Here is a 27,570-nt window from a genome sequence, read left to right as displayed (position 1 = left end):
CTAAAGAACAATAATAACAAAAAAAAAACCACACAAAACAGATTCCTTATTCTAGTAACATTGCTACATGTTAAGAAGAGATAAAAGTGTTTGAAGAGCATTGGAGGAATGTTGGTGCTGAATAAGTTTTGGGAATGGCTTTCATTAAAGATTGCGTAGTATGGTCTACCCTTAAGGCTCTCTCACTGCACTGGTTTTGGTCACTGAAGAGAGTTGGTTGGTGTTGCAGTGCAGGTCATGAATGCTAAAAGCAATGAATGAAATATGAAAATCTGTCAGCATCACTGGGATCATGCAACTACCTTACATCTATGCTAGAGTCTGTCTACCAAAAGCCAAGACCTGTATTAAATATTGGGAAGTGATTACAAAGGTTATGACTATGCCTCTTGCTCTCTTCATGGATAACAAAATCAGAATCTATCCTCCTAAGAAAGGTTAAAATTGGAAACCAGGAGAAAAAAAAACACAACAACAACACAAAAAAACCATTTTTGCTTTATAAAACAGCACATCATTAGAATGAAATCTTTCTCTGTGTGTGTGTGTGTGTGTTGTGAATGTACTTAAGGAAAAACAAAATAAGAAAATTGTCTTTCAAATTTATCTATGCTAAGAACAGAAAAAAAAGGCTGAATAATAACTTTGGGAGGAGAAAAATGCCAAAGTAAAAGATGATAACTGGCCACTTTATCGTCCAATGACAAAAATAAAACATTCAAGAAAAAAAAATATCCTCCAAAGACATTTCTTGGAATGTGTGCCTGGTGATGCCCTGAGGGAGTTGCAAAACCCAAAAAGGTGCTGCAGGAGGCGCCCATACTCACGCAGATCGCAGTGTGCCTGTAGGGAAGGGTGGCCTTCTCCACGCACTGCCCGTTGGTGACATTCCATACACACATCTCCCTAGCAGAGATAACCTCGTATTATTCTCTGTCATTTCCACTCAATTGGCTGGAATAATTTCTGTGCCACGAAGTTTTTCTTCAGCGCTGCACTTAAACGCAGCCTGATCGTTTATGGGGCTTTTTGTTACAGATTACTGGGCAAGAAAATGCCGTGGTCATTAGCAGGGATGCACACTGTATCTGTGCCTTTCTGTCTGGGCAATTACACCTGCTGCCGGCCTGCACACCTTCCCTTAGTGCCAGTCTGGCCTACAGCACATTGTGAGGATACGGTCATCACAGCCTTCTGGAGGGACAGTTCCACAAGCTTCCCATGGAAACTGCCTCCTCTGGAAAACGGTTGATTTCACTGAACTTAAACTACATATTCTGAAAAGCATAATGCATCGTCTTGCGGAGCCCGGGGAGCAGTTTTATAAAAATGAACAGTGCCACCAAGAGGCCACATTTGGTCTATCGTTGATGGGGTTTATTTCTTTGCTTCTGAAGTCCTGAAATCATCCTTGCAACTTAATGTTTAAAAAAATTTTCGTTGTTTAGAAAACTGACCTGATCACATATGTGTTACCAACAGATAGACACAGTTATGAAATACAGCTTTAAAATACATCTAGTGTAAGTCAGCTTAAATATCTATGGTTTCTGTTCACAACAACCAAAATGGCTGTTTCAGAATTTGTCCTGTAATATTCTTCTATTTTGACAGTTTCAAAACATAAGCACAATTTCTAATGGAAGAAATGAAAATGCTATTGGCATTAAGGGAGAAGCTATTAAGAAACAAGATATGGACTAAAGTTGTTAATTGTACTTTGTGACTGGCAGGCTCTTTTTTGCTTTTCTAGTCAAACAACAGGACTCAATTTTTAAATCAGTGATTTTCAACCGGGGTGACTTTGCCCACAAAGGATATTTAGCAATGTTCAGAGATAGTCGGGTTGTCACAATTTAGGAACACACGACTGGCACCTAGTGGAGAAAGAGTAGAATGCGGCTAAACATCTTTAATACATAAGATGATCCTCACAACAAAGGATTTTCTAGTGGTTCAAATGCCATTAGTACTAAGGTTGAAAAACTATGTTCTAGAAAGAAAATATTCCCGTTTGTTTTTTTTTTTCCATTTCCGTTAATATTCAACCTTGTTCCAAAAATAACTTGAGTCATGGGTGAGGGTAACTGTGTGTCTGAAAAATAAGACCAGAAGAATGGTAGAAAGTGGAATAATGTATCTCAAAGGTAAAAAAACAAACAAACAAATGACAAAAAAAGTATGTCAAAAGTAAAAATAAAATCTTAAGCAGCCATCAATATAATTTTTTTATCTCTATAAGGAATTTGATTTTATTAACATGATGCTCAATTCTTCTGGGAATACTTTAAAAAAATACCATCATAAATTCTAAATTTATGATTCAGTGTTTGGGTCCTATCATGTGCAGTTTTCAAAATCTCCTGGTCAGTTAACCTGTTCCTAGGTAAGTCTATCTCTAAACTAGTGGTTCTTAACTCTGGCTATCCATTAGAATTATCAGGAAGTTTTCAAAAGTACTAATATCTGGCCTGGCAGAGTAGCTTTGGGATTGAGCATTGGTCCATGAACCAGAAGGTCAGAGTTCAGTTCAATTTCCACTCAGGGCACATGCTCAGGTTGTGGGTTTGATCCCAAGTGAGGGGAGGGGCTTTTGGGAGCCAGCTGATTAATGATTTCTCTCTCATCACTGATATTTCTCCCTCTCCCTCTCCCTTCCTCTCTCTGAATACAATATATATATATATATATATATATATATATATATATATATATATGAAATTACTGATATCTGGGACCCAACCCAGACATCAAGCCAGACTAATTAAATCACATTGTTCAGGCTTGAAACTTGGGCATCAGGCAAAGTTCCCTCAGTGATACTGATGTTTCTACATTCTCTACTCCAAATATGTTCTCTGAACCAGCAGCATAAGGATTGTTCTGGAATATTCCAGCAATGTCCAGGAAGGTGTTAGAAAATGCAAATTCTTGAACCTCAGCCCATCCCTACTGAACCCATTCCTTCAACATGGGGCCCACACATTTTAGTTAAACAAGCTGTGCAGGTAATCTGATGTAAGCTCCGGTGAGGATGTTTGCCCATCTCTTTATTCTCATCTCTTTCTGGTGCTTAAAAGTTTTACTAACACTCAAAAACCCTCTTTATCAGTGCCAAGACTTTTTGCCTTAAAGAGTATGTTGATATAAAATATTTATCTATATAAAATATTTATACTACTATATCAACCTTATTTTGGTTGTTATTCATTTGATGAATCTTTTTTTCATTCTACTTCTACTTACTTTTAACTTTTCCATGTCCTCATGCTGGTTTATGTTTTGTTTTCTTTTTATTTGTCTGCCGATCTTTGTATTTTAATTGAAGGGCTTAGAACCTTTACATAATTTAGATTGTTGTTCTATTTCAATTAACTTATTTTGTGCTTTCTATTTGTCCCATTTATGTGTGTCTTCTTTGGATTAAACAATATGTTGTTGTTTTCCTTTTTTAAGTTGGAAGTTATATATTCTATTACTTCTATTTTTATTTATTTTGACTGTTCTATTAACAGGTACCCTGGAAATGTTACCATGTACATCTGGCTTAAAGTCTAAAGTTAATCAACCTCTTCACATACTGCTAAAACATCAGAACATTTGGAATCTGATCATTATACTATTATATGAAAGTCTAAAGTTAATCAACCTCTTCACATACTGCTAAAACACCAGAACATTTGGAATCTGATCATTATACTATTATATGAAACTGTTGATTAGGATTGTGCAAAGATGGAGTGGGGAGTGTATATAAATATTATTGTGCCATATAGTTTATGTTTATTTGCATTTTTTAAAATATTCCCTCTGTTTGGTTCAATATTCCTTCTCCCATCTCAGATTTCCCTTTTGAAATCATTGTCCTTACATAAGAACATAATTTAGAATTTTGTTACTTATAGAGCATCTGTTGGCAGTGATGGAATTTTAGTAGTATTTGACTTAAATGTTACTATTATGCCCTCATGTTTTCAAGGTATATTTGTTAGAGATACACTTCTAAATTGATAGTTTCACTTAGTATTAGTTTAATTAACATTCCTTTGTAAATAATGCTTTTTCTCACTGACTACTTTCAGGATCTTCTCTCTCTTCTTCTTATTCTCTCTCTCTCTCTCTCTCTCTCTCTCTCTCTCTCTCTCTCTCTCTCTCTATTGTTTCATAATCAGGTCTCCAATTGTTTATTTCCTTTCATTTACTCCAGAATTTACTGGGATTCCTAAATCTTAGAATTTATGCTTACACATGTAATACTTAGGGGGAAAAACATGAAAAACTGGGTTATGAGGCAATTTTATGGCCCCTCTGATCATCTTGGAGGCAGAAAGGCCAAGTACCCAGTCATATCCTGAGACTTCTGAAAATTATACAAAACCATTGTTGTTTGGTAAATAATAGTCCAAGTCTAGTAATTTTCATAACTTCTAACATTAAATTAGCATATGTTGAGTATGCAATAACTCTAAGAAATATATTACAGATGCAGGATAAGTTTTGGACACCAAAGGAACAGAGGTCTAGAAATTTCTAATTCTATTTGAAAAGGAAAACTAAACTAGACTCCTTGGTTGTTTAATAATCATATTCACAGGATTTGTACAGCTGAATTCATCAATCATCAAGAATAGACTCTTTTTTGGAGTTAGACCACTGTGGGCAAAACTGTCAATCTGGAACTCAGTTACATTTCAGATCTATTTCTCAGATAGCTATTATTTTTCTCAATTCTCCAAGTAAACTCAGAAGAAAAAAAACTCATACACATACCCAGATTCTCTAGAGTGGGAATACATATTTCAGTATGTGTAGCAGTTTTTGTGGCAGCCCTATTGTATGAGAATTACTGGCAACTATTAAAAACGAAGGTGCTAAGACATTTCACTTTATTTAGCCTTATCCAAAACTCAATCTCTCTAAGTATAACAATTATGGGAATAGGTAGGTCTGTGGTATAAGCTGTGGAAATAAGTACTTTTTAGATATCAGTTTCTCCAGATTGGACACTTGGTTCCTCATTATTTTGGTTCTTGGAAATTAGAGCCATGTAATTTCTCTTTGGATTAAAACCAAAAAAGGAGGTGTTCTCTTGTTTCAACCAGTAAACCAATCCCTCATTCACAAATGCATGCTCATTCAATGTTGTGTTCTTGAGTATACGTGGGCAAATAACTCATCAGCTGAGTCTGCTTTCTCCTAGTTCTTTCATCAGCGGGGCTTTTTCCTACAAATCCTGTTTCATTGAAACACATCTCACTTCCACAAAACAGAACCCAAATCACTGTCTACGTTCCTTTCCTTTCTCTCTCCCGCCATTCCACTTACAATTGAATCCTCTCCTCTGTTCATTTCATAATGACTTCGGACAAGTGTACAACACGAGGACTGTAACAACTGAATTGTTTCGCAGAACTGCGAAGGCTTGGATGGGTTTGCTTAAGAGCTCAAAGTGAGCTGCTACATGAAAAAAGACAAGCGCCCAGACTTTCCCACTTCCAATTCTGTAATAGCTGGCATTTGCCAGTGTCCTTGACACAGTGGGGTGGGCCAGAAAGCAGGGTACACACACACTGGGATGTTTCAATATTGGGACTCATAGTACTGATTGCATTCCTGGGGATCATCGCACAAATTAATCAAACCCTCGAAATCTAAACTTTTCTATGTACCAAAGGAACATGCTCATCACTAAGGTTTCCTTTGACCCTAGCATTCTGTACCCCATGCTTTTAAAAAATAGAGAGTGAAATATGGTAGCAACCATACTTGAGTAAAAACTGCTGTTTGAATTTTAACCCTGCTATTCTGGCTTCGGCACTCACTTACTTGCTCAAACAATAGGGTAGTTGCCTCAGCTTCCAGATTGAGACCTGGAGGCTAAGGCAATTTTCCTGTGCCTGTGGACCAGGACCACAGGACACTGATTCCCACTGACTCAGTAGCTTCAGGAGTAGAAACTGCAGATAATCAAGATAGGGCCACATTCCAATGTACAGCTGGATGTGGCTGGGAATGACCCTGTGGGCTGTTCCCAGCCTTTAGAATTTAGAATTCAGAACAAAGGAAAGATTTTGTGGTTTGGACCTTTAAAAGGACTGACTACACCTGGAACAGTGCGGTTGTGTGGACTCCACCTGCATGTGGTGCTCTCTCTCGCAGCCGTTCTGGCCAGTTCAGTAAATCCTTGCCTGCTTTTTTTAATCATCATCAGCCTCCAGTGGTCTTATTTTGAATCCAGGGTTCAACCCCACAACAGAGAGGAAATGGAGACGCATACAAAGCTTCACACATCATACCTACCCATTTTCAGCAGCACTAACGACATAGCGCTCTTTAGAGAAGTCTCTGGCTTTCGCCACACATATTACTGACGCAGAATGGCCAAACAGAAGTTCTTTAGCTGAAATCTGAAAATGATGAGGGTAAGTTTTTAAAGAGCTGTAAACGTTTTATTTAAAAACATACAAAACACATGCAGGACGCGTTAATATTTAAAATTCTGCTAAGGAAATCCTGTTGTGTTATGTTATAGACATCACGAAAACTGATACATGGCATATCCAAATCCACAGAACAATGCACTCCTAAGTAAAGGAATTGTGTTGTATAAATTTTTTTGGTTTGTTTTTGGTTTTGTATCCACCATGAAGCCTAGAAGGTGGCCAGACCAGTTCTGCAACATCTGGCTTTTGAATACAAATAAGTCAGTGTTGATGTTTATTATGCACAAAATGTGCCTCATATGATAGTAGAATGTTAATATGCTAGTTTCAGAATTCAGAAATGAGTTTACAAAACACAAGATATTTGCCTTTTGTAACCATAATAATTCCTTCCTGGACTTTCTGCCTTTGAAATAAACTTTTCTATATTAAAAATAAAATTGCAACTAAGCTATTATTTAAAATGCCAGTTTTTTCTCTAATCTATGAATTTAAAACTATGGCACTAAGGCCTAATTCTCCCGTTATTTCATTTGTGAAAAAAAGTCTATTCCTTATTATTTTGTAAAGCTTAATTATAAAAATCAAACTACAAAATTGAAAACATGCAAGATCCCCTGAAATGGAGGAATTGTCATTAAGGGACTAAAATTTAATTTGAATAACTAGTAAGTATGTGGTTAATTAAACTTGTCTCATGAGTAATAAAAATCTAATTTCCTAATGAATTAATATTCATGATGTGTGTGTTTTTTTTCTGAACTCTGCAGACAAAGATGTGGATGATAACACAACCATATTAATGAGAACAAATAATTTCATAACATAATTGTTCTCTGCCTTCATCTTATTTCTATTATAACCTGAAATATTTCTTTAAAAAGTCTATTATTGGTCCGAAACTGGTTTGTCTCAGTGGATAGAGCGTTGGCCTTTGGACTGAAAGGTCCCAGGTTCGATTCCAGTCAAGGGCATGTACCTTGGTTATGGGCACATTCCCAATAGTGGGGTGTGCAGGAGGCAGCTGATCAATGTTTCTCTCTCAATGATGTTTCTAACTTTCTATCCCTCTCCCTTCTTCTCTGTAAAAAAAAATAAAATAAAATATATTATATATTTTTTTAAAAAGTCTATTATTGGACTACATTTCAAGTGCTGCAAGGAGGGTTTTGTTGTTGATTAGTATCACTTACAATCCAAGTTCTGACTCTACCTTATTCCTGGGAAATTTAGAAGGTTCCATCTCAGAACAACATTAATAAGTTTCCCCATCATCGTACTTGGAAATGCTTATCCTAGGAATTTAACCCCAAGTCCAACATGTTGTAGACCAAATTAAACAATGAATTGGGGCACACCAGGACATTCCCTCCTCCAGAAAAAGTCCACTTTAGACAAGATATCAAAATGGAACGCCATTGCTTTTCATATGAAGTTCTCATTCTGTTACTAAATCCCCACATACAGTTGAATAAGCTTGTCAATTTACTAGTCTCCTAATTTTATCATATTTTAGGACTGCTGTGAAGAATAATTTAAAAATTCTGCAATCACACCTAGTCATTATCATGACGAGAGCCAGGAGATCTTTCCTTCTATCCACTGGCTCTCCCTCTATGAAGCAGTGTTTCCCAACCCCAGGTGCTTCCAATGACACAGATGATAAAAAGCAAAGAACACACAAGTTGAGCAGCATCTACCAAATCCCAGACATTGGTACAGCTATGAACAGTGCTTAATCTTCATTTCAAAGGTGAGGAAATCAAGGTTCAAAGAATGTAAGTCATTTGCCCAATAATACAAGAGTTGGTAAATATGAACTAGAACTTTACCCAGATATCTCCATTCTTTCTTCATTTTGTCATTGTTATGTTTCCTTGTGAGTATTAAACAGAAAGAAAATAGAGCATTCCAATACTAAGGAAATGTATGTTCAACTCACCTTTTTTATGCTCAAAGGTATGATGAATACCAGCAATCAATGCCAGCAAACCCAGGTGAGAAAGTTCCTAGCATGGGACTTGGAGAGGCTCCTCATTAGGAGACAAAAGTCCCAGAGGTCTTTGGGGAGACCCTGAGCCTAGAGGCAGCATGCATAATCTGTACCCTGCCATCCTACACCCACAGACAGGGGAAGACAGAGAAATGTACCCAATCCTCTGATGAATATCTGGATACTCCAAAATGTCCAGAACTTAAACAACCTTCTTTCCCTCCCTATTCCTACTCTCTGATCACCTCTATTCCTTATACAAGTACACAATGCCATTATCCCACCCATCCCACCCATCACTCAAACTCCAAATCTGGAAGGATTCTTCAACTGTCCTGCTCCTCCACCCATATCTAACTGTTGCTCAGTTCTCTCTTCTTTACAATTGCCCAGGCTTCATTTCCTCTTCTTTCCCAGGGTCACTCCCAGATTATTTTACATTCCAGCCCCTGCAACTTCCTTCTCCTCTACCTGCTGTCCTCACCTTGATATGCCCTTAAGCTTCAAACTGCCCAACAGCCACTCCGTCACACACATATTTATATCCTCTCTCTCTTACAATCTCCCATGTCCTCCAGGCCTCCCTTCTACCTCCCTTGCCCAAATTATGCCTTTTTATATTCATTTTTTCAAAGAAAAATAAAATTAAACCACTAAGTATTAATATCAATGATGGACCACTCACTTGACTGCCTTTCCGATCGCAAAAGGACTAAAAATTGTCCTCGAATTTTGAAAAGCCTATATATTTTTCCTGCTAATAGTTGATATATTGTTGGTTGAGATTTATGAGAAAAATAAGAGATGTTCATTCTTTCTGGCCCTATGGTTAGCCATAGAAAATGTTAATGAGAACTCTTATGTGGAAAATCTCACATTGATACTAATCGGTCTCTTATTGGTGTTATTAACTTTCTCAACCTACCCTCACAGTAAATTTCCAAAACATAAAGCTGATATAACCTTCTATTTAAAACTCCCTAATGGTTCTCCTTGTTTCTTCCATCCCTGCTGATTGGATTCTAATTCTTACATCATATCTGTCACTGGATTTCTCAATATCATTACTACAGCATTGACACTTTGGCTGGGATGATTCTTTGATGTGAGGGGCTGTCATGTGCCCCAAAGGATGTTTACAGTATCCCTGGCCTCTATCCACTCCATGGCAATAGCACCCCCTTCCTCTAGTTGTAACAACCAACAAGTTTCTGCCATTATTATTAGATGTCTCTTGGGGTGTGGGAGGGCAAGAACCACTGCTCCAACCTCAAGCAAAAGACTTGCTTCTAAGAAAAGCATGGCTTGCTGAAACAGGTTTGGCTCAGTGGATAGAGCATCAGTCTGCGGACTGAGGAGTCCTGGGTTCAATTCCAGTCAAGGGCATGTACTTTGGTTGTGGGCACATCCCCAGTAGGAGGTGTGCAAGAGGCAGCTGATCGATGTTTCTCTCTCATTGATATTTCTAACTTTCTATCCCTCTCCCTTCCTCTCTGTAAAAAAATCAATAAAATATATTTCTAAAAGAAAAAAAAAGAAAAGAAAAGCATGGGTTAGTTTCCCATGGACAATGCAATGCTAACTACTCCCTAATTAGAATACCTTGTATTATAACATAACTGCATTGCATTTGCCTGCATTCTTCCTCTATTGCAACCCCTGGGCATCCAGCACCAGGTCTTCTCCTTCATGTTTGAACTCAGTAGCATACTGTCTACTTATAATATCCACTCAATAAATGTATATTAAATAAATGTTAATTAAATACCAGGACCATACCTGAAAAACTAAAGAAGTGAGGATTCAAAATTTCTTAAGCTTTAGTAACCTACATATTATAAGACAACTATTCCAGCCAGAAAACACAACACTTCAATATTGAAAAGAACAGCAAGACATTTTTAGCCACTTAGGGGTCTGAATTTAAATTATGAGACAAAGATAATCAGTGTGAGGGCCACCATTTTCAAAGCTCAATGGCTGAAATAACACCAGTTCCTTCTCTCAGGAATATTCATTAACATGGAGCTGAGCTGCTCTGCTGTGCGGTTCTTGGCAGTCCTGCAGTGCAACTGCTCAATGATGGGAGATGTTAACTAATCACACTATAAAATAGAATTACAATTAATTGTTAATTTAGGTTTTAAAGTGACAAACTTTAAAGGCTAAAAATAGTCTTTGATCTTTAAAAGGCTTCTTAATGAGGGCAGTATACTTTAAGTACATCATTAGTTTAAATGTTCAAATTGGGTCCACTGGCTGCTAGCACTAAGCAAATATCTCTTCCAATATGTTAAATGTTTATGACTTAGGACATAGACAATTAATTGCTAATCAATGGGCTAAATCTTAGGTGAGGTCAGGTTCTGAAACAGGAGGATGACAATAGTAAATTGGATTTAGGGCTTTGTGATACGATCTGTGAAAATCACAGGCAAGTGGAGACTGAAAGAATAGCAGGAAGGCCAACTGACAGAAACACCCAGATAATTAAGATATTACTCATTTAGTTAATAGTGGTTTTCAAAGGTGCCCTTTGTTTAGATTAATGAGCCATAATTTTTAGAATTATACTTACATGTCTGCAGTTCAGTTACTTAAACATATAAATCAGGATATAAAATAGTAAAACTCAGCATAGCTTAAAGGGTGGTAATATCTGGTAACTAACATTAGCAATAGTCATAATGTAATTTCCAATATGATCTTGATCCATCAGGTAACACTTCATTCTCTCAAAATCCAGAAATCAAACCAATTTATTACTTTAAGCATCATCTCCCTAACAAGCATGCAAACCATCCATTGACATTGCAGACAGTTGCTAGCTGTGCTTATTTTGTGTGTTATCTATTTCTATATAATATTTTCACTAACCTTTAGTTCAGGTGAGAGACTCCAGAGACAGAGCTGACCCTCCTGACTTCCGGTCACAATTGTTTGCTGGTCATCGGTGATCATGATGGTGGTGATGCTGTGGGAAGGGGCCTTCTTCCCCCAGAGCGCGACTGCCTGCAGGGAGGACCTCATGTTGAGAGAATCCTGGAAACAGAGAAGGAGAGAAGTGTGCACAGTAATCAGTCTTAGATTCAGGAAACTGATTACATCGCAAAGTGGATTTATAATGAAACCAATTTGAATATGTTCTTCCAGAGCCATCCATTAGAGGGGAAGGTAGTCATGAGACACTTAAATGACCATGCTTAGTGTTAATCTGTCCAAGATGAATGACTTTTATTCCAATTCTTGATAACTGATGCTGATGAAGAGAAGAATAGACAATCTGTCCACTCCACACCCAGTTTTGCTGCTAGGTGATCCTGGCCTCTCCAAAATCCAGCTAGGCCTCTCTAGAATAGAGCTCTCAGCCTGGCCAGCATGGCTCAGTGGTTGAGCACCAATCAATGGACCAGGAGATCCTGGTGCAATTCCCAGTCAGGGCTTATGACAGGTTGCAGGTTCAATCCCCATTGTGGGGCGTGCAGGAAGCAACTGATTAATGATTCTCTCTCATCATTCATGTTTCTATCTCTCTCTCTCCCTCTCCCTTCCTCTCTGAAATCAATAAAAATATATTAAAAGTAATGAAAATTTAAAAATAAACTAAAAGAATAGAGCTGATTATAAACTATGAACTTGAAGAAGCTTTGCAGATTCTCTCTCCCCAGAAATGTCACCTCAACTAATCAACAATTATTTGAATTTTGCTATTAAAAAGTAAATATTTTCCATAAAACCAGTGTTTCCTAGTCATTAAAGATTGATATAGGACTGTCATGATTTTCATCATATTCATGTTCCATCTATACTACTTTAATAATTAATTTTTATTTGACTAAATTTTGTATTTGGTAACCTTTTTAAAGAGCAATTTTCATAAAATTGTTAGTGACAAATGTTAAAATGAAAACATAATTATCATTTTAAACTGTGTACCACCCAAAATGATCTGAAAAATCATCTAGTGATACGCACATTACATTTTGTGAAACATTGAGTTAAAAGTTTCTCCTCGGCCGAAACTGGTTTGGCTCAGTGGATAGAGCATCAGCCTGCGAACTGAAAGGTCTCAGGTTTGATTGCGGTCAAGGGCATGTACCTCGGTTGTGGGCACATCCCCAGTAGTGGGTGTGCAAGAGGCAGCTGATTGATGTTTCTCTCATCGATGTTTCTAACTCTCTATCCCTCTTTCTTCCTCTCTGTAAGAAATCAATAAAATATATTAAAAATAAATAAGAGTTTCTCCTCAAACAGGCATTCTTTTCAGAAATGCAAATAATTTGGGAGTCAATAATGCTTTAAGTTGACAGAACAAATTAGTAAGTTTTATCCTGTGACTTAGTAATATACACTGAGTGGCCAGATTATTATGATCTCTGAACACATAATAATCTGGCCATTCAGTGTATATCCTATATAATAAAAGGCTAATATGCAAATTTCCCCCTCTACCAGGAGTTCAAGCAGCAGGCAGGCCAGCCAACCATCCATGTCTCCTCCACCTGGCCAGGCTGGCCGGACCCCACCCATGTATGAATTCATGCACCGGGCCTCTAATACATACACACACACACACACACACACACACACACACACACATGCTGAGTGGCCAGATTATTATGCATTCAGGGAACTGGCCACTCAGTATATATCTCCTCTCAACAAAAATATCAAAGAAAAGAGAGGAGGAAGATACCAACTTTACTTTCCACATTTGGCTTGAGAAATTAAAAAAATAAAGACCTGTCTTGCAAGACCTTTGATACTAAATCCTTACAAGAGTAAGAACCAATATAAAATTTAAAAACCTGGGGCATGTTATTTAGAATGTTCAGTTACACAGATATACACACAGGCACATAACCTTGAGTACTCATTGACACCATGAAAATAAAATCAATATAGGCAGCACTTAGCTCAGTTACCTTCAAAATTTTATTTGTAGTTCATTTATTTGGGATTTAGTAACTAATTTCTCACGGCTCACTTCTTAGGCCAGCATACAAGAGTATGTAACCTATAATAGATCTGTACTAATCTTAGTACAGTACCTAAGCACCATGCAAACAAGATTTGTTTATAGGAAATGTTCTCAGCATTGCAGTTCAGTATATCAGTATCACACATTATTCCTAGTACTAAACTAACCCTGAGTTCTGGTTTCAATAACACTATAATCCCAACTTGAACCTCTTCTGCTTCAAACACAGAGAAGTAATGCTTTATAAAGGAAAAACCTAGCAGACACCACTTTAATCACATAATGAAAGTAAACAACTTCAGTAATGGGACAAAAATTCATGTGTCACTTGACAACCTGCAATGAGAAGGAAAAATGCAATTCTGTGATATTCCTACCAAAGATGCACAACCTGAATCTTATCATGACAAATACAAATTGAAAGACTCTCCACAAAATAATGGGTCTGTAAATTCAAACATGTCAAGATCATGAAAGTCAAAGAAAGAATAAGAAACTGTTCCAACCAAAGGAGACTAAATTATATGAACTAACTGCAAAAACCTTGTTCTAGACTGGATTCATTAGCTCTAAGAGACTCACTGGAATAACTGGTACACTTGAATAAGGTCTAAGGATTGAATGATAGTAATACTATATAATAAAAGCCTAATATGCTAAGTGTCTGGTCAGTTGTTCAACCAATCAAAGCATAATATGCTGATATGCAAAGACCACTTAATTGCTCCTTATGATGTGCACTGACCACCAGGGGGCAGAGAGTGAGCTGGTCAACCTGTTGCTACGACGTGCACTGACCACCAGAGGGAAGATGCTCTAACTGGTATGTCAGCTTGCTTCTGGGGTCCCGGACTGAGTGAGATAGGCCGGACAAACTCTGGAGCCCTCTCACAGCCCCTCTCCAGATGGCCAGCCTTTCATGTCTCTCTCCAGCCCTGATCATGCACCAGTGGGGTCCCTTGGCCTGGACTTTGCCCTCTCGCAATCTGGGACCCCTAGGGAGATGTTGGAGACCTAGTTTTGGCCCAATCCCACAGGCCAAGCCAAGGGACCCCCACTGGTGCCCAAATTTGTGCACCAAGCTTCAATATCAATATTAACTTCCTAGTTTTGAAGGATTTATTGTGATTGCAAGGGTTAATAACCTTGTTTTATATACTAAAATATTCTGAAAAGGGGGAGGTAATACTTAGGCAACTTCCTATCAAATACTTTTCATGAAAATAGATTTGTGTGTTATTCTTACTACTTGTTTGTGAGTTTTAAATGTTTTTAAAAGTAAGCCTTTGAGCTTCATTGTTCTCATCTGTAACGTGAGAATAACTAAACTAAGTGCAGGGTATACTGTGAGGATGAAATAAGAACATGCATACAATGTAGAACACAGAATGTACTCAGTAAATTACTACTGTTTTAATTCTAGCTTCCATATCTTGGAACAATAGCAACAGTTACTCAAAGCAAACTTCTTTGCCATTACACTTTTGATTCATTCAGATTCATATGAAATTCATTTCAAATTCACTAGATTTTAAATTCTCCTCCAAAGACAGAGACTTCTTTTTGACTTGCCCACTGCTATATTATGGGGACATAAAGAGGGTTTAGGACAGGCAGGTATTCAGTAACTATTTGCTGAACAAATGAATGAAAATATACATTATAATATGAAGACTCTCATCTGATAAAGTATCCACCCATGCAAATATGGATGGACAAATGTTTAAATACCTAAAAAAATACAAGGCATTTGGAGTTTAGAAAATCAAACAATTCAAGACATTTCATAGATTAAAACCATTGATAGTCATAGAAGTCTTAATATACAAATCAGAAAAGAAAAACACCAAGACCAAAGCCACAAGACATCATATCTTAACCAGAATTAATCCTGAACCCTCTGGATTGCTAAATGTAGTGGAAACAGATGTGGAATTCAGATACCTGCCCTAGGGTGGCTATTACCCTTGTGACCTTTATATCTAGATTATACAAGTAATATCTAGCAAAATGAAGTTACCATCACCTGTGTTGCCTACATCTCAGCTCTATTATGAGGAATATATTCAGAATGTAAATAAAAGCAGATGGTTATAATATACATAGTATGCTATCATTATATCTTGCACGTATAATCTAGAACTCAGAGCAAGAAGTGGCCTTGGAGATCATTAATCTAATCTCCATAATTTATAAGAAAACTGGCAATGAGAAATGTGGTCTAGATAACTATTAAGATCATTTGAGACTCTGAGACACTAAACAAATTGTGCGGTGAGAATGAGTAATTGATTAAAAGGATGCACATCTTCAAAGTCACTTTTGAAAAGGCTTTCTCTCTCATATTTTTGTAGCAAAATTTCAAAAATCATCCCAGAAATGTAGTGCCTTGCTAACAATAAGAGAGAGAGTAAATCCATGTGTTCTAAGACCCTGGACCATTCCCCAGAAATCTCTGATTTATACTAATAATAGCCTAAGTGGCATCACACCCTCACGTTGTCACAAGATGGCTGTCCATACAGCAGAGGAAGGGTCCAGCGGCCACTCTGCAAGGTGAAGCCTGGGGGTCCCGTGGCTCTACATGGCATAGAGGAGACCAGTCCCAGCATCTCCACCGTCTGGTGAGGAAGAGGGATGTCATACCATGAAAGGGTTGTTGGGGGTGATCAGGCCCCAGCAAGGGAGGGCAGTTGTGGGCAATCAGGATGGCAGGAAAGAGCAGTTGGGGACCATCAGGCTGGCAGAGGAGTGGTTAGGGGGCAATCAGGCTGGCAGGCAGGTGAGCGGTTAGGAGCCAGTGCTCCCATATTGTGAGAGGGATGTCCAATTGCCAGTCAGGCAGTCAGACATCCCCCAAGGGGTCCACCATTGGAGAAGGTGCAGGCTGGGCTAAGGGACATCCCTCCCATGCACAAAGGGAGGCCAGACTTCGGCTTAGGGAAACGGGCCTAAACCATCAGTAGGACATCCCCTGAAAGCTCCCAGTATGTGAGAGGTGGCAGGTTGGGCTGAGGAAACCCCCTCCCCACCTCCAGTGCATAAATTTTGTGCACCAGGCCCCTAGTATTTAAATATAGATAGAAATTAAGGGACGTATGAAATAAGACCAGTACTGTTTGTGCCATAATGCCTAGATTCCCTATTATGGCTAATAAAGTCAAACATTCATCTTATAATCTCCACATTTTTTTTTCTAAATAAGAGGTTTCATACTGTTACTTGCCAATCATTATTTGAATGATTTTTAGTCATTCAAAATACATAAATGTATAATTTTTTTCCTTCTAGAAAACGCCATATTCAATGAAATCATTATGATTTTCCTCATTTTTAGTATTGATTTTTAAAGTACTAGTTACAGCCTGATGTTTTATATAAGGATTTTTATCAACTGAATGTATCTTATAGATTGAAGGAACACCTTCAATACGTACTGCTTTCATTTTCACTGAAATAGGATTTCAACAATAGAAGTCTTTGTCCTTCCTTCCTATAACCTATGATGTAAATTAAATAAATCAGAGACTCCCAACATATGCCATGGCACATACTGGATCATAAACAGTTGATACAAAGGGTGAGAAAAATAGTCACCCTCAACCCAGGGGTATACAAAGACAATCTTTTTCTGTATTTATGTTTTGATGTGGAAAAGAGTGGGAGACACTGAATTAAGTAAAACTTAATTGACTTAAAGCTATAGAGCAGGCGTCTTCAAACTAAGGCCCGCGGCCACATGCGGCCCGCAGAGGAGTCTGATCCGGCCTGCCAGGTTTTTTGGGCAGTGAGCGCAGCCGAGGTGTTACAGTAGGAATTAGTAGTTCATATAGTCCGGCCCTCCAGCTCTCTGAGGGACCGTGATCTGGCCCGCACTTTAAAAAGTTTGAGGACCCCTGCTAGAGAGTCCAAACTATAATATGGTTGGAAAAAACCTACTGGCAACTAAAAATAGCCATTAACTGCTTCCAGATGTAGTAAATAATGTTTAGAATAGGTCTGGCCTAAGAAATATTTGGGACATGTGTACACAGACATGCAAAAACTATTGCTTATTATATGGGACATGCTGACAAAAATTATTTATTGTTTATCTGAAATCCAAATTGAGCTGGCTATCCTATAGACATCCTAGGGCCACTGGATACCTTAAACTACAGGAGATCTCTATCATCCCCTCCTCTCCTACAAATTAGCGAATGGAGGCCGGGACAGTTTGATACTTGGCCAAAGGAACCCAGGAAGAGAGCAGCTGAGCGAGAACCAGAACCAGGCTGTTTACTAATAGACCACCCGGAACTCTCCCCAATGCACTCTGACAAAGTCAAACCAGACTCCCCCTCCAAACAGTCTTACAGCTCTGCTAAGCAAAATTCTTTGTTATTTGGTGCCTACTTACAAATGTTTAAATATAATGAACAAAAAACAAAAAGTCAAGCAAAACAGCAACAATAAAACTTCTTATGCATTCAGGCTCCAATGTAGCCACCATTACCGTTTAGAAACCTGGGCTAACACTTTCTAGCCCTTTTTCCACACATACAGTATCTGCCAAGTGCAAGAAAAGGTGGTGGTGCAGCGTTAATTACAGTCTTATCCTGCTTTGCACCTTCATCTTCTTCCCTGTAACAATTTGTTTTCATCTCTTTGACTTAGGCGAGGCTAACAGAATGCTGAGTATGATGCCAATGTGGTTTTATGGCTGGTGTCTACTGGACATTGGAATTGTTTGCCTGGTTACAAATAGCTTTCTTCAGGGACACACCCAGACAACAAGTCTCTGCCTCACCAGCCTCAAAGATAGAGAAATTTCAACCCCTAGACTGCAGATTGCCAAACAAAAAATACAATGGATGAAGACCTCAGTTACCAGGCATAACAATAACTTCCTGAACAAGGTAACACCTGTGAGGAAAGTACAAATAGCCTAGCAGTTAATAATATAAGCTTTGAAATAAGATCTGTGTTAAATTCTCAGATGTGCTACTTATGAGTTGTGTGACCTCTGTGAAATTAGAGAGAGATCCCAACTACTTCTTCAAAACTCAGGGAAACAAATCACTTCATGTCCCTGGCTTCATAAAAGATAACTTGGTCATCTAGAGGTCAGAGAGAGTTTTGTTTCTAAACATAGAGTTTAGGTTACAAGAGTTTGGAGTGTGAAAACTCATCAAAATGTACACTTTAAATGGGTGTCGTTTATTATTACACCTAATAAAGTTAAAATTACACCTCAATAAAATTGAAAACATAAATGGAGAGACTGGAGACCAAAGTTTTGATAATGTCACAGAGCTAGCTAGTCTAAGTGTTAATAAGTTGGGAGGGCAAAGAGGTCTTTCTGAAGGAACAAGGAGTAGAAGTAAGCTGGAGAGAAAGTATCTGGGTAGAAGATAAGGCAGAGTGAGGGCTACTTTATCCACATGGGAATATGAGGCAAGCAGCCTCAGGGTTCCGAGCACAGCTGGGTGGGGTCTTAAAAGAAGGAAGCCCTACCCCCCAAAAGCTGTCTGCAGATGCCTTGGAAGCAAAAGACAGGCTGTAATCAGATCACTCCTTAGAAAAAGTAAAAACAAACAAATAAATAAACACTACCTAGTTTCTACAAAGCCAAAGGCTGCCCAAGGCATGTATGTTTAATAACACATAAAATTCCACCTGATCTGCCCAGTGGAGCATGACTATTTCAGAATTAACCCTTAACCAGTACCAAAGCCACACACCTCCAAAAATGTTACTGAGTGATTTGGTTAACTGGTACTTAAGAATCGCTAGAAAGTAATGTATTTTAGGTAAGGAATACCTTGGTAGGTAAAAATAACCCAGAGAGCAAAGAAAGAATTAAACAGATATGCAAATTAATCCTGAACTCAAAACACCCATGATCTGGAACGTGTATAAAGCAGAAGAAATCACAATCCCTCTGATGATACAGGTGAAATTTCCATCACAGTTCTCAGCAACGCCCAGGCTTGAGAGAGATTTTCACAAAGTACTGAGTTACCTTCAAATTTCACCTCCTTGCTCATTAAGCTGTAGTTCAACAGAGGTCACTTAACTAAACTAATATCAGGTTTAAAGAGACATTGTTAAAGAGACAGCATTAGGGTACTTAAAGAAAACTGAGGATGGTTCATTTCTTTCAAGGTGGCTCCTTTATTTGTCACTGAACATCTTCATGGATTCCAATCTATTTCTAAAATCTTAGTTGTAGGCTTTAAGAAGTGAATATGTTTTATTTTAGTTTATTCTACATGAAACATGCTAAATTTTACAAAATTTCTTTTTTTAACTTAAAGGCATTTACTATGACCAAAAACACCACTATTCTAGTCCATTTTTAAATAAATCCAACAAATATTTATTGAAAACTAAATGTATTAAAAAAGGTGGGTTGGACTAACGAGAGCACAAAGAACAGAAAAACACAGTCCCTGACCTCAAAGTATTTAAGTATTTAAGTATTGAGTCATCTTATGATTCATTTTAACTAAGTATTCATACTATTAGATAAAAAAAATTTTTGTGTGAATTCTGTAAACATATTTCCAAACTTGAGTGATTTTTTTGCTGTATTTAAGCATAATGTATTTGCCTAACATTACTTCAAATTAACTCACTTTAAGTATTAACTTATTTAAGAATAAATTAAGATAGCTGAGTCTCTTTAAAATTATTTCAATCATTATTATCCACAAAACCAATGAATATGATATGATATTTTGAGATTTTCTCAAAATATAAATTAAAATAACCACTGTATAAGTATTTATTTTACTTATGATAAAAATTTGCTGTGCACTACCTAAAATCATCTTGGGAAACATATCTCTAATCTATCCCAAGTGAATTATCTTCCTCTAATTTTTAACCAAACAATCCCTTGCCCCAAAGCACTCTTAGTTGATGATTCTTCCTTCCAATTAACCAAGAAAATCCAGCACTTAGAAATTAATGAACTTCCTTTTATCATTTCAATATTCTGTACCTTTCCTTATGTTAAGCCTAGTTTTCTAAGATAGACATACTCATCTTTCATAATAACATTTTTCTCTTTACCCCAAATTTCATCTTCTGTCATTTCAGTTACTCCATGTATTAACCCTTTCTTGTATCTTCAACTGGTCTCCCTTTTCTTTGGCTTCTTTGCCTTTACTTCTAGACAATTAGTTAACAAATATTGAGTTTTGACTATGTGCCAGAGACCATGCAAAATTCTAGGTATGTGGACCTGAAAGTTAAAGACCGTCACAACCTCAAGGAACTCACAGGCATCTAAGGAGACAGGCATGTCCTGAGTTACCACAGGTGTGATCAGTAAACTAAATGCAAGAGTGTTTGGGGAGAAAACACCGGTGGAGTTTGAAATCGAACAAGGAACACTTCCCCCAGAGAAATAAAATTGTTATATACTTGCTGGTTTTGTGATCAGCAAGTTCCTAGTTAATTTAAACTTTATTTTACTCACCCATCAAATGGGAATAATATCAATCTTATCCGGCTATAGTAAGACTAAGAAGAAAGTATTTACCCAATGGTGAGGCCCTAGAAGTCATCAACCTGGATTGGAATGCCAACTCTACTACTCTATGTCCTTGGGGAGGTAGCTTACTTTACAACTGCATACTGGTTTCTCCTCAATAAAATATAAGTCAATAACAATATCAATCTAATAGGGTTGATATGAAAGTGGGACAATCTAGATAAATTTTTAGAGAGTGAGAATTCAATAAAGTTAGCTGCTGTTATTGGCAGGCATTTTTAATCTCAAAATCTGCGTATGAATCCTGCTAAGTAAACAGCAGTACAACAAATGGAATCCTGTCATTTATAATGCTTTATTTTATTATTCATCATTTATAGAAGATTCTATTTGCTAGCAAATTAAGCAGGAGATATGAAGACAGAATTATAGAGGTATCAAGTTGGTAAAGTAGAGCGAAGTCTACCACTTCCCCATCCATTTCGGTTGGATTGAGCCCACTCAAAAATGCACACGTTTAAGTCCTAAGCCCCAGAACTTCAAAATGTGACATTATTTTGAAATTAGGTCATTGTAAATATAATTAATTAAAGATGAGGCCATACTGGATTAAAGTGGTCTTTCATCCAATATGACTGGCATCCATATAAAGCAGGGATATTTGGAGAAAGACACACATAGGGAGAGAGCCACATGAAGATGAAGGCTGAGATGAGATGATACTTCTACAAGTCACATAATGCCAAATATTGCCAGCAAAACACCAGAAACTAGGGGGCAGGCAGGGAACAGACTCCTCCTCAGAGTCCTCACAAGGACCCAACCATGTTGACTCCCTGGCTTCAAGGAATAAAACTCCTTTCTATCCACATTATAGGTTCCCTGTGAAAGGAATATATTCATTTAATCGTTCAATGGGTTGTTATTATTAAAAGCCCTAGTAAATTAAAGGTGAAATAATTTTTTAAAACATCGAATTCAGAACCTACAAGTCAAGTCATAAATTCATAAATAACTGATACAGAGTGGGCACTTTATTTCTAATGTTACTGATGGTGTATCCCTTACAACCAGGCTTCTCTCTTAGAAATATTCTGTATTTTTCCATGGGCCACTGTCTCCTTCCTTGGCTCTAACATCTATATCCCTTCTCCCAACTTCAACACAAACTGACATTGGAAGTCAGTCCACAACCATCATGACAATTCTCATTTCCTCTCAGAATAAACATGGAAGGCACACCCATAGGCAGGAATATGGATTTATTTGGAGAAACCTCCCTAACTCCCCTGATGTTGGTGCTTTCTGACTGGACAGAAAACACTGATCCTCTGCCAATAATCCCACCTTCTCAGAGTACTCCAGGATCCTAGCAAAAGCTTGATTAAAATAGATTTACATGGAGAAGGCCATGGATGAAGAATTTCATGGTAGTTTAGGAAGAATAGGAGAGGGAGGATTAGGACTTGAAGGTTAGAATCCAACAGAACTTTAGTCTTACTAGAATATTCCATTTAAAAAAAGATATGTTCTGGGACCTCCAGCCCATTCTAACATTCATTTAAGACATGGGTGGTGCAACCATTCTTCTCATCTTTGTGAATGTCTGTCATGATCAAAGGCAAATCCTATCTCCTTTTGATACTCCCCTACCTCACTGCTTTATAATTGACTTCCTAGTCTTGGGTCCTCCCACTTTCCCTATTCCAGAACACATCCCCCCTTTCTGCCTTAATTATCCTTTCCCCTTTTTCTTAGTTTTAAGACATAGTGTTATAAATTCAATTCATCAAGTGTTTTTTTCTGAATGGTAACTAGAATCATGAGTATTCCAGATGTGCCAGGAGTTTTTCCATGCATTACATCACTTCACCTGTGCACCCACCATCAGTATTATTGAGAAAACATGCTTGGTAAACCTAAATCCCTTGGCTTTGATAGCATCCTAGATCTGTCTGACTTTAGGGACCATCCTCATTCTCAAAGGAGTTGAGAGTGAGTGAATTCACTCAATAATGACACTAGTACCTGTCATAGCTTAGAGTTCCTGTTTACAGACAGGCCAACCCACCTATTTTTAAATCCAAACAAAACAAACACAACTGAGTTTCAACCACAGTGGTGGTTAAGTTGCCAAGTCACTCTTTACTCTGAGGGCAAATGTATAAGTAGATTTTTTTCCACTTAATCTGCAAGACCTATTCATTACATGTGTAGAAGTGCATGCATGGGCAAGATTGTTTTCAAAGCATCGGGGCATAAAACAACAACAAAGCCCATAGTAACACAGGTGCCATGGAACAAGACTCACAGTACAAATATGAATTTCCAAATTGTGATGACTTAATGCAGTGAATGTCACAGAGGCAGCCAAGGGGGACAGGGAAGAGCTTGACTGGACCAAAAGGCCAACAGAAACCAGGCAAATGTAGCACTTTCTAATATCCCCAGCCTCTGCTTACTCTACAAGGGAAAAAAGTTCCTGGCAAGGAGTTCTCTCTCATGTCTGCTCTGCTCTGCTCAGTTTCTACTGGCCAAAGAACTCACTATCCAGTGACATAAAGGAATCCCCTGAGACATAAATAAATACCCAACACCCATAGTTTACGGATATATGTAAGACTAAAAAGGTCTGGAAAAGATCCAAACCATTTTAACTAGCAAGAAACTAGCTAGTAATGCCTGGTTTGTATTTCTTGGAGGAGGGGCACCAGAAACACTTATTTCATTCCACACAATAATTCACCACAATCAGAGGGAGCACAGCGAGGGCAACGCCATCTCCCAGCTGCTGATTACATCAAGGGCTTGCAGCACAAATTCAATTTTATGATGTTAATCTCAGCCTGCCACTCAGAAAATTTCTCTGAGGGATATGATTTTTCTCTGGATTTCATTTTAAGAATGATTTTCTTCATCCACAATCAATAAAGATATGTTTTCATCAAAAGACTCTATCTTGGTAGAATTCAATTGGCTATTTCAATCCCTTTTGGTGACACAATATTAATTAAAATAGTTTATGTTGCACTTCAACTGGAAAAAGAGGCAGCGAAAATAGCAGCTACTCAGAACATATGTTCTATACACATGAACACAGAGGGCAGAAAATAATTTTCTCCTTCAGTAGACAGACATTAGCTATTCAAGAGAGTTTCTCCGACTTGGTTTACATCTGTGATCTAACTTAAAAAACAACAACAACAATAAGACAAAACAAGGAAAACAACAACAACAAAATCACTCTTTCTGTATTTATTGTTCAATAGGAAATCAAAATGCACAGAAAAAGATGATTCAAATGCTCCCCTACCAGTGCCTCAGAAGAGGAGAAATAAGTATCCTTGTGCTCATGTGACCTGATGGGGTATTAAAAATCACAGTCACTATTTCTCTTAACTAAAATAAAAGTATGTATAATGCTACTAAAATTTATTTTTACTTTCAGTTTCTAAATAGTGATTGTAGTTGAATACACTGTATTTTTCAAAGCAAGCATCTAGAATTAGCACAGTTTTTCACATTTACAAGAGAAAAGAGGCCTTGCTGGCATGGCTCAGTGGTTGAGTGTTGACCCATGAACCAGGAGGTCCCAGGTTTCCTTCTCACGCAGGGAATATGCCCAGGCTCAATCCTGGAGGAGGCAGCCAATCAGTGATGTTTCTCACTGATGTTTCTAACTCTCTCTCCCTCTCCCTTCCTCAATGTGTCTAGCTCTCTATCCCTCTCCCTTCTTCTATCTCTAAAAATCAATAACATTTTTAAAGAGAAAATTATAAAATAAGTAAACTTTGTTTTAATAGTGGTTCCAAACATAATGGTTAATTTGCTTAACAAGTATTTACAAAGCGCCAACCATGTGCCTAACTCTGGTCACCCCTTCAGACTGAGAGGAAGGCTCCAGTCCTCATCACCACACACAGAGAGAGGGGCTGAGGCCTGGTTCCTGCAAGGTATATGGAGCACTCACAGGAGGCTGCACTGAACCCCGGCTAGGGAGAGGATCCAAGAGGGCTTCTCAGGGAGGACTTTAACTACTGTAATATTCAGCTGGTAATTTACATTCACATTTAAAAATGCTTAAGGTAAGCTTAGTCTCTAAGCAGGTCTCTACAGATGGAATCTTTTTATTTTCATAGGCTTGAAACCACCCAGCCATTATATCTTAAAGTGAGAGAGTGATAATGAACTGTTAAAAGAGTTTATTTGAGCAAAAATAGATTTGAATCAGGCAGTACCAAACTGTAAGAGGTTAGGAAAGCAGCACCAATAGGATGGGCTCAGGGAGAGATTTTATAGAGAAAAGGCAGAAGCAAAGTAAGGAAATTATTTCGTGGCTATAGCTAAACATGTGATGTATGTATAGGCATGCTGTCTAACTGAGCATGTATGGGAATGCCCACACCTATACATGTGATGAGAAAGCTCAATGTTTATGCATGAATTTCCCTGAATCAAAATAAATCCCATCCTTTGTTCAGGGACAAAACAATTTGGGAAAGGCTCTTGCTCTCCCTCTTGCTGAAATACATACATACATACACACACACACACACACACACACACACACACACACACACATACATACACGTCATCGTCTGCAGGCTTGTAGTACAGCACCGTCATTCTCATGAAATCTTCTCAGATTGGTCTTTTTGCAATTACCGAGTAATTGCACAAGGATCAGTCCGGTAAAAGAATCTTCTTAGCAAGTGAAATGGGGAAACTGAGACAAGGCCAAGGAATTTACAGCCAGCTAATAAATCGCAAGATCTTATCTTCCCTAACCACCCACACGTAGAAGCAAATAGCTTTGCCCTAGCAAGACACTCAGTTGATTAGAGCCAAGGTTTCAGGTTTGATACCCAGTCCAGGCCCCTATAAAAATTAACAAATGAATGCACAAATTAGTCTCTCTCTCTCTCTCTCTTTCTCTTTTCTTTCCTCTCTCACTTTATAAAAATCAATAAATACAAACTTTTTTAAAAGCAAGCGGTTTATTCCAGACCATGCAAGGGCAGACCAGCCTCAGTCTGGTCCCTTTCAGGTGACACTTTGAGCCTCTCCTGGCTGATATTTAGAACTCAACTCTCACCTTTCCTTTTACTCCCTTTATCTGAGCTTAGAGTGCAATAAATACTGCTGTAATTATTTCTGTCTGCTACCTGAACTATACTATGAATGCTTAGAGTGCAGGAACATGTCCCTTTTTCCTTTGCATTCTATCCTCAGGTAGTTCAACATGTATCAGAAAGTGAAAAAATGCTGCAGGGCAAGTCCAAGTGTTTCCGAATAAATATGATATGAATAAATATGATAGGGCTCTAAGAGTTGCTTCTCCTTTCTTCCCTGAGACAGGTCAGTGAGTAAATGAGAGTAGCTGTAAGGTCTGCACAAAAAGCAAAAGACAAATGTAGAAAAAATATCCTTGGTTATAGAAATGCATTCCAATTTCTACTAAAACAGCCAAAATCTTGCTGGGCCTTCACAATCCACTGCTGACTCAGGGGAAACATGCAGTCAAATAACCATGAGGTTGATTAATAACAACTTCCTCATCCTGTACTTGCTTATTAAAAAAAACAAAACAAAACAAAACAAAAACCATACATAGAACTTGACATTTTTTTTTTCAGGTTAATTATCATCTTGTTAAAGTAAAAGAGGGGAGAGATCAGTGTTAAAAACAACAATTCTTACTGTAAAGAGAAAACCACAGGCCCTAAATGGTGCCATTCTTGCTGAAAAGCCCAAATACCAAACCTAGATTTAATACCTAATCTAATTGAAGTTTCAAGACTCCCAGACATATAATATTAATCAGTCTGGAATTTTCTGGTCAACACCAATGAGGTCATCTGTTATATGGGCCCTCTCCATTCCCTCACCTCCCACCACTTGGACAGAGTCAATTTGCATGATAAAAAACTTCTCCCAAGACACCTTGCCCTTACCCAAGAGTATTCTCCTTTTTCTTTTGTTAATAACTCCCCCTGCACTTCTTCCCATAAAGACCTACCATTTTGAGAACCTTTAAGAGCACTCCTAGTTGCTAGATAGGATGCTGACCCATTTATGAATCTCCTAATAAAACCTATCAGATCTTCAAATACCCTCATTTGAATTTTGTTTTATAACACTACCGTTTATCAAGTTATAGACACTGTGCTACTTACATTATGTGCATCCCTTCACTTGACCTCCATGACCCTAGTAATTATTATTATTATCTTTATTCTAAACTTGAAAATGAGATTGGAGAATATATGTAGCTTGCCCAAGATCAGAGCTGGAAAATGGAGAGTTCCATCAGTCTCAGAACTCATGCTCTTAACCATGGCACCACACTGCTTACTTAGGTGGGGTTGGGGCAGTGCCCAGCAAGTTGGGACACCTTCTGGAAACTCTAGAAGAGACTTCTCTAGAGCAGTGATACCTACCTCTAGAGATAAGAATTTGACTTTTATACAAGAGTTCAAAGAGACCTGAATGTCCTTTTAGTAAGAACAATGAGAACTTCCTTATTTTGAAGAAAAAATGGCATACATAAGTTTTCCAGAATTAACTTGGGAACTTGCCAAGACTCCAAAACTGATCTGGAACTAGAACTCAGTGCACAGGTTCTCTTGATCCTCACCTCCTCTCCCTGCCTCTAATTCAGTCTAGAGCA

General features: G+C 37.9%; 1 protein-coding gene across 4 annotated transcripts in view; it reads right to left on the bottom strand.

Annotated features, from left to right (window-relative positions):
* WDR72 (WD repeat domain 72) overlaps positions 1-27,570 on the bottom strand; it is a 172,015-nt gene that overhangs the window by 142,238 nt on the left and 2,207 nt on the right. For 3 of the 4 annotated variants that reach the window (XM_045582387.1, XM_036441441.2, XM_036441448.2), the window contains exons 2-4: positions 11,314-11,478; positions 6,301-6,407; positions 828-906 (exon numbers count right to left, since the gene is read on the bottom strand). In XM_045582387.1, the coding sequence (XP_045438343.1) occupies positions 828-906; positions 6,301-6,407; positions 11,314-11,466 (339 nt within the window). In that variant the 5' untranslated portion in view covers positions 11,467-11,478. Of the gene's footprint in view, positions 1-827; positions 907-6,300; positions 6,408-11,313; positions 11,479-27,570 lie in introns of those variants that run through there. The other variant, XM_036441456.2, reaches the window with a different exon arrangement.

Source organism: Pipistrellus kuhlii, unplaced genomic scaffold, assembly GCF_014108245.1.
Source record: "Pipistrellus kuhlii isolate mPipKuh1 unplaced genomic scaffold, mPipKuh1.p scaffold_m20_p_1, whole genome shotgun sequence".
NCBI classification, from domain to species: Eukaryota; Metazoa; Chordata; class Mammalia; order Chiroptera; family Vespertilionidae; genus Pipistrellus; species Pipistrellus kuhlii.
Note: the sequence above shows the minus strand (reverse complement) of the source record. Positions and strands in the feature narration are given on the sequence as shown.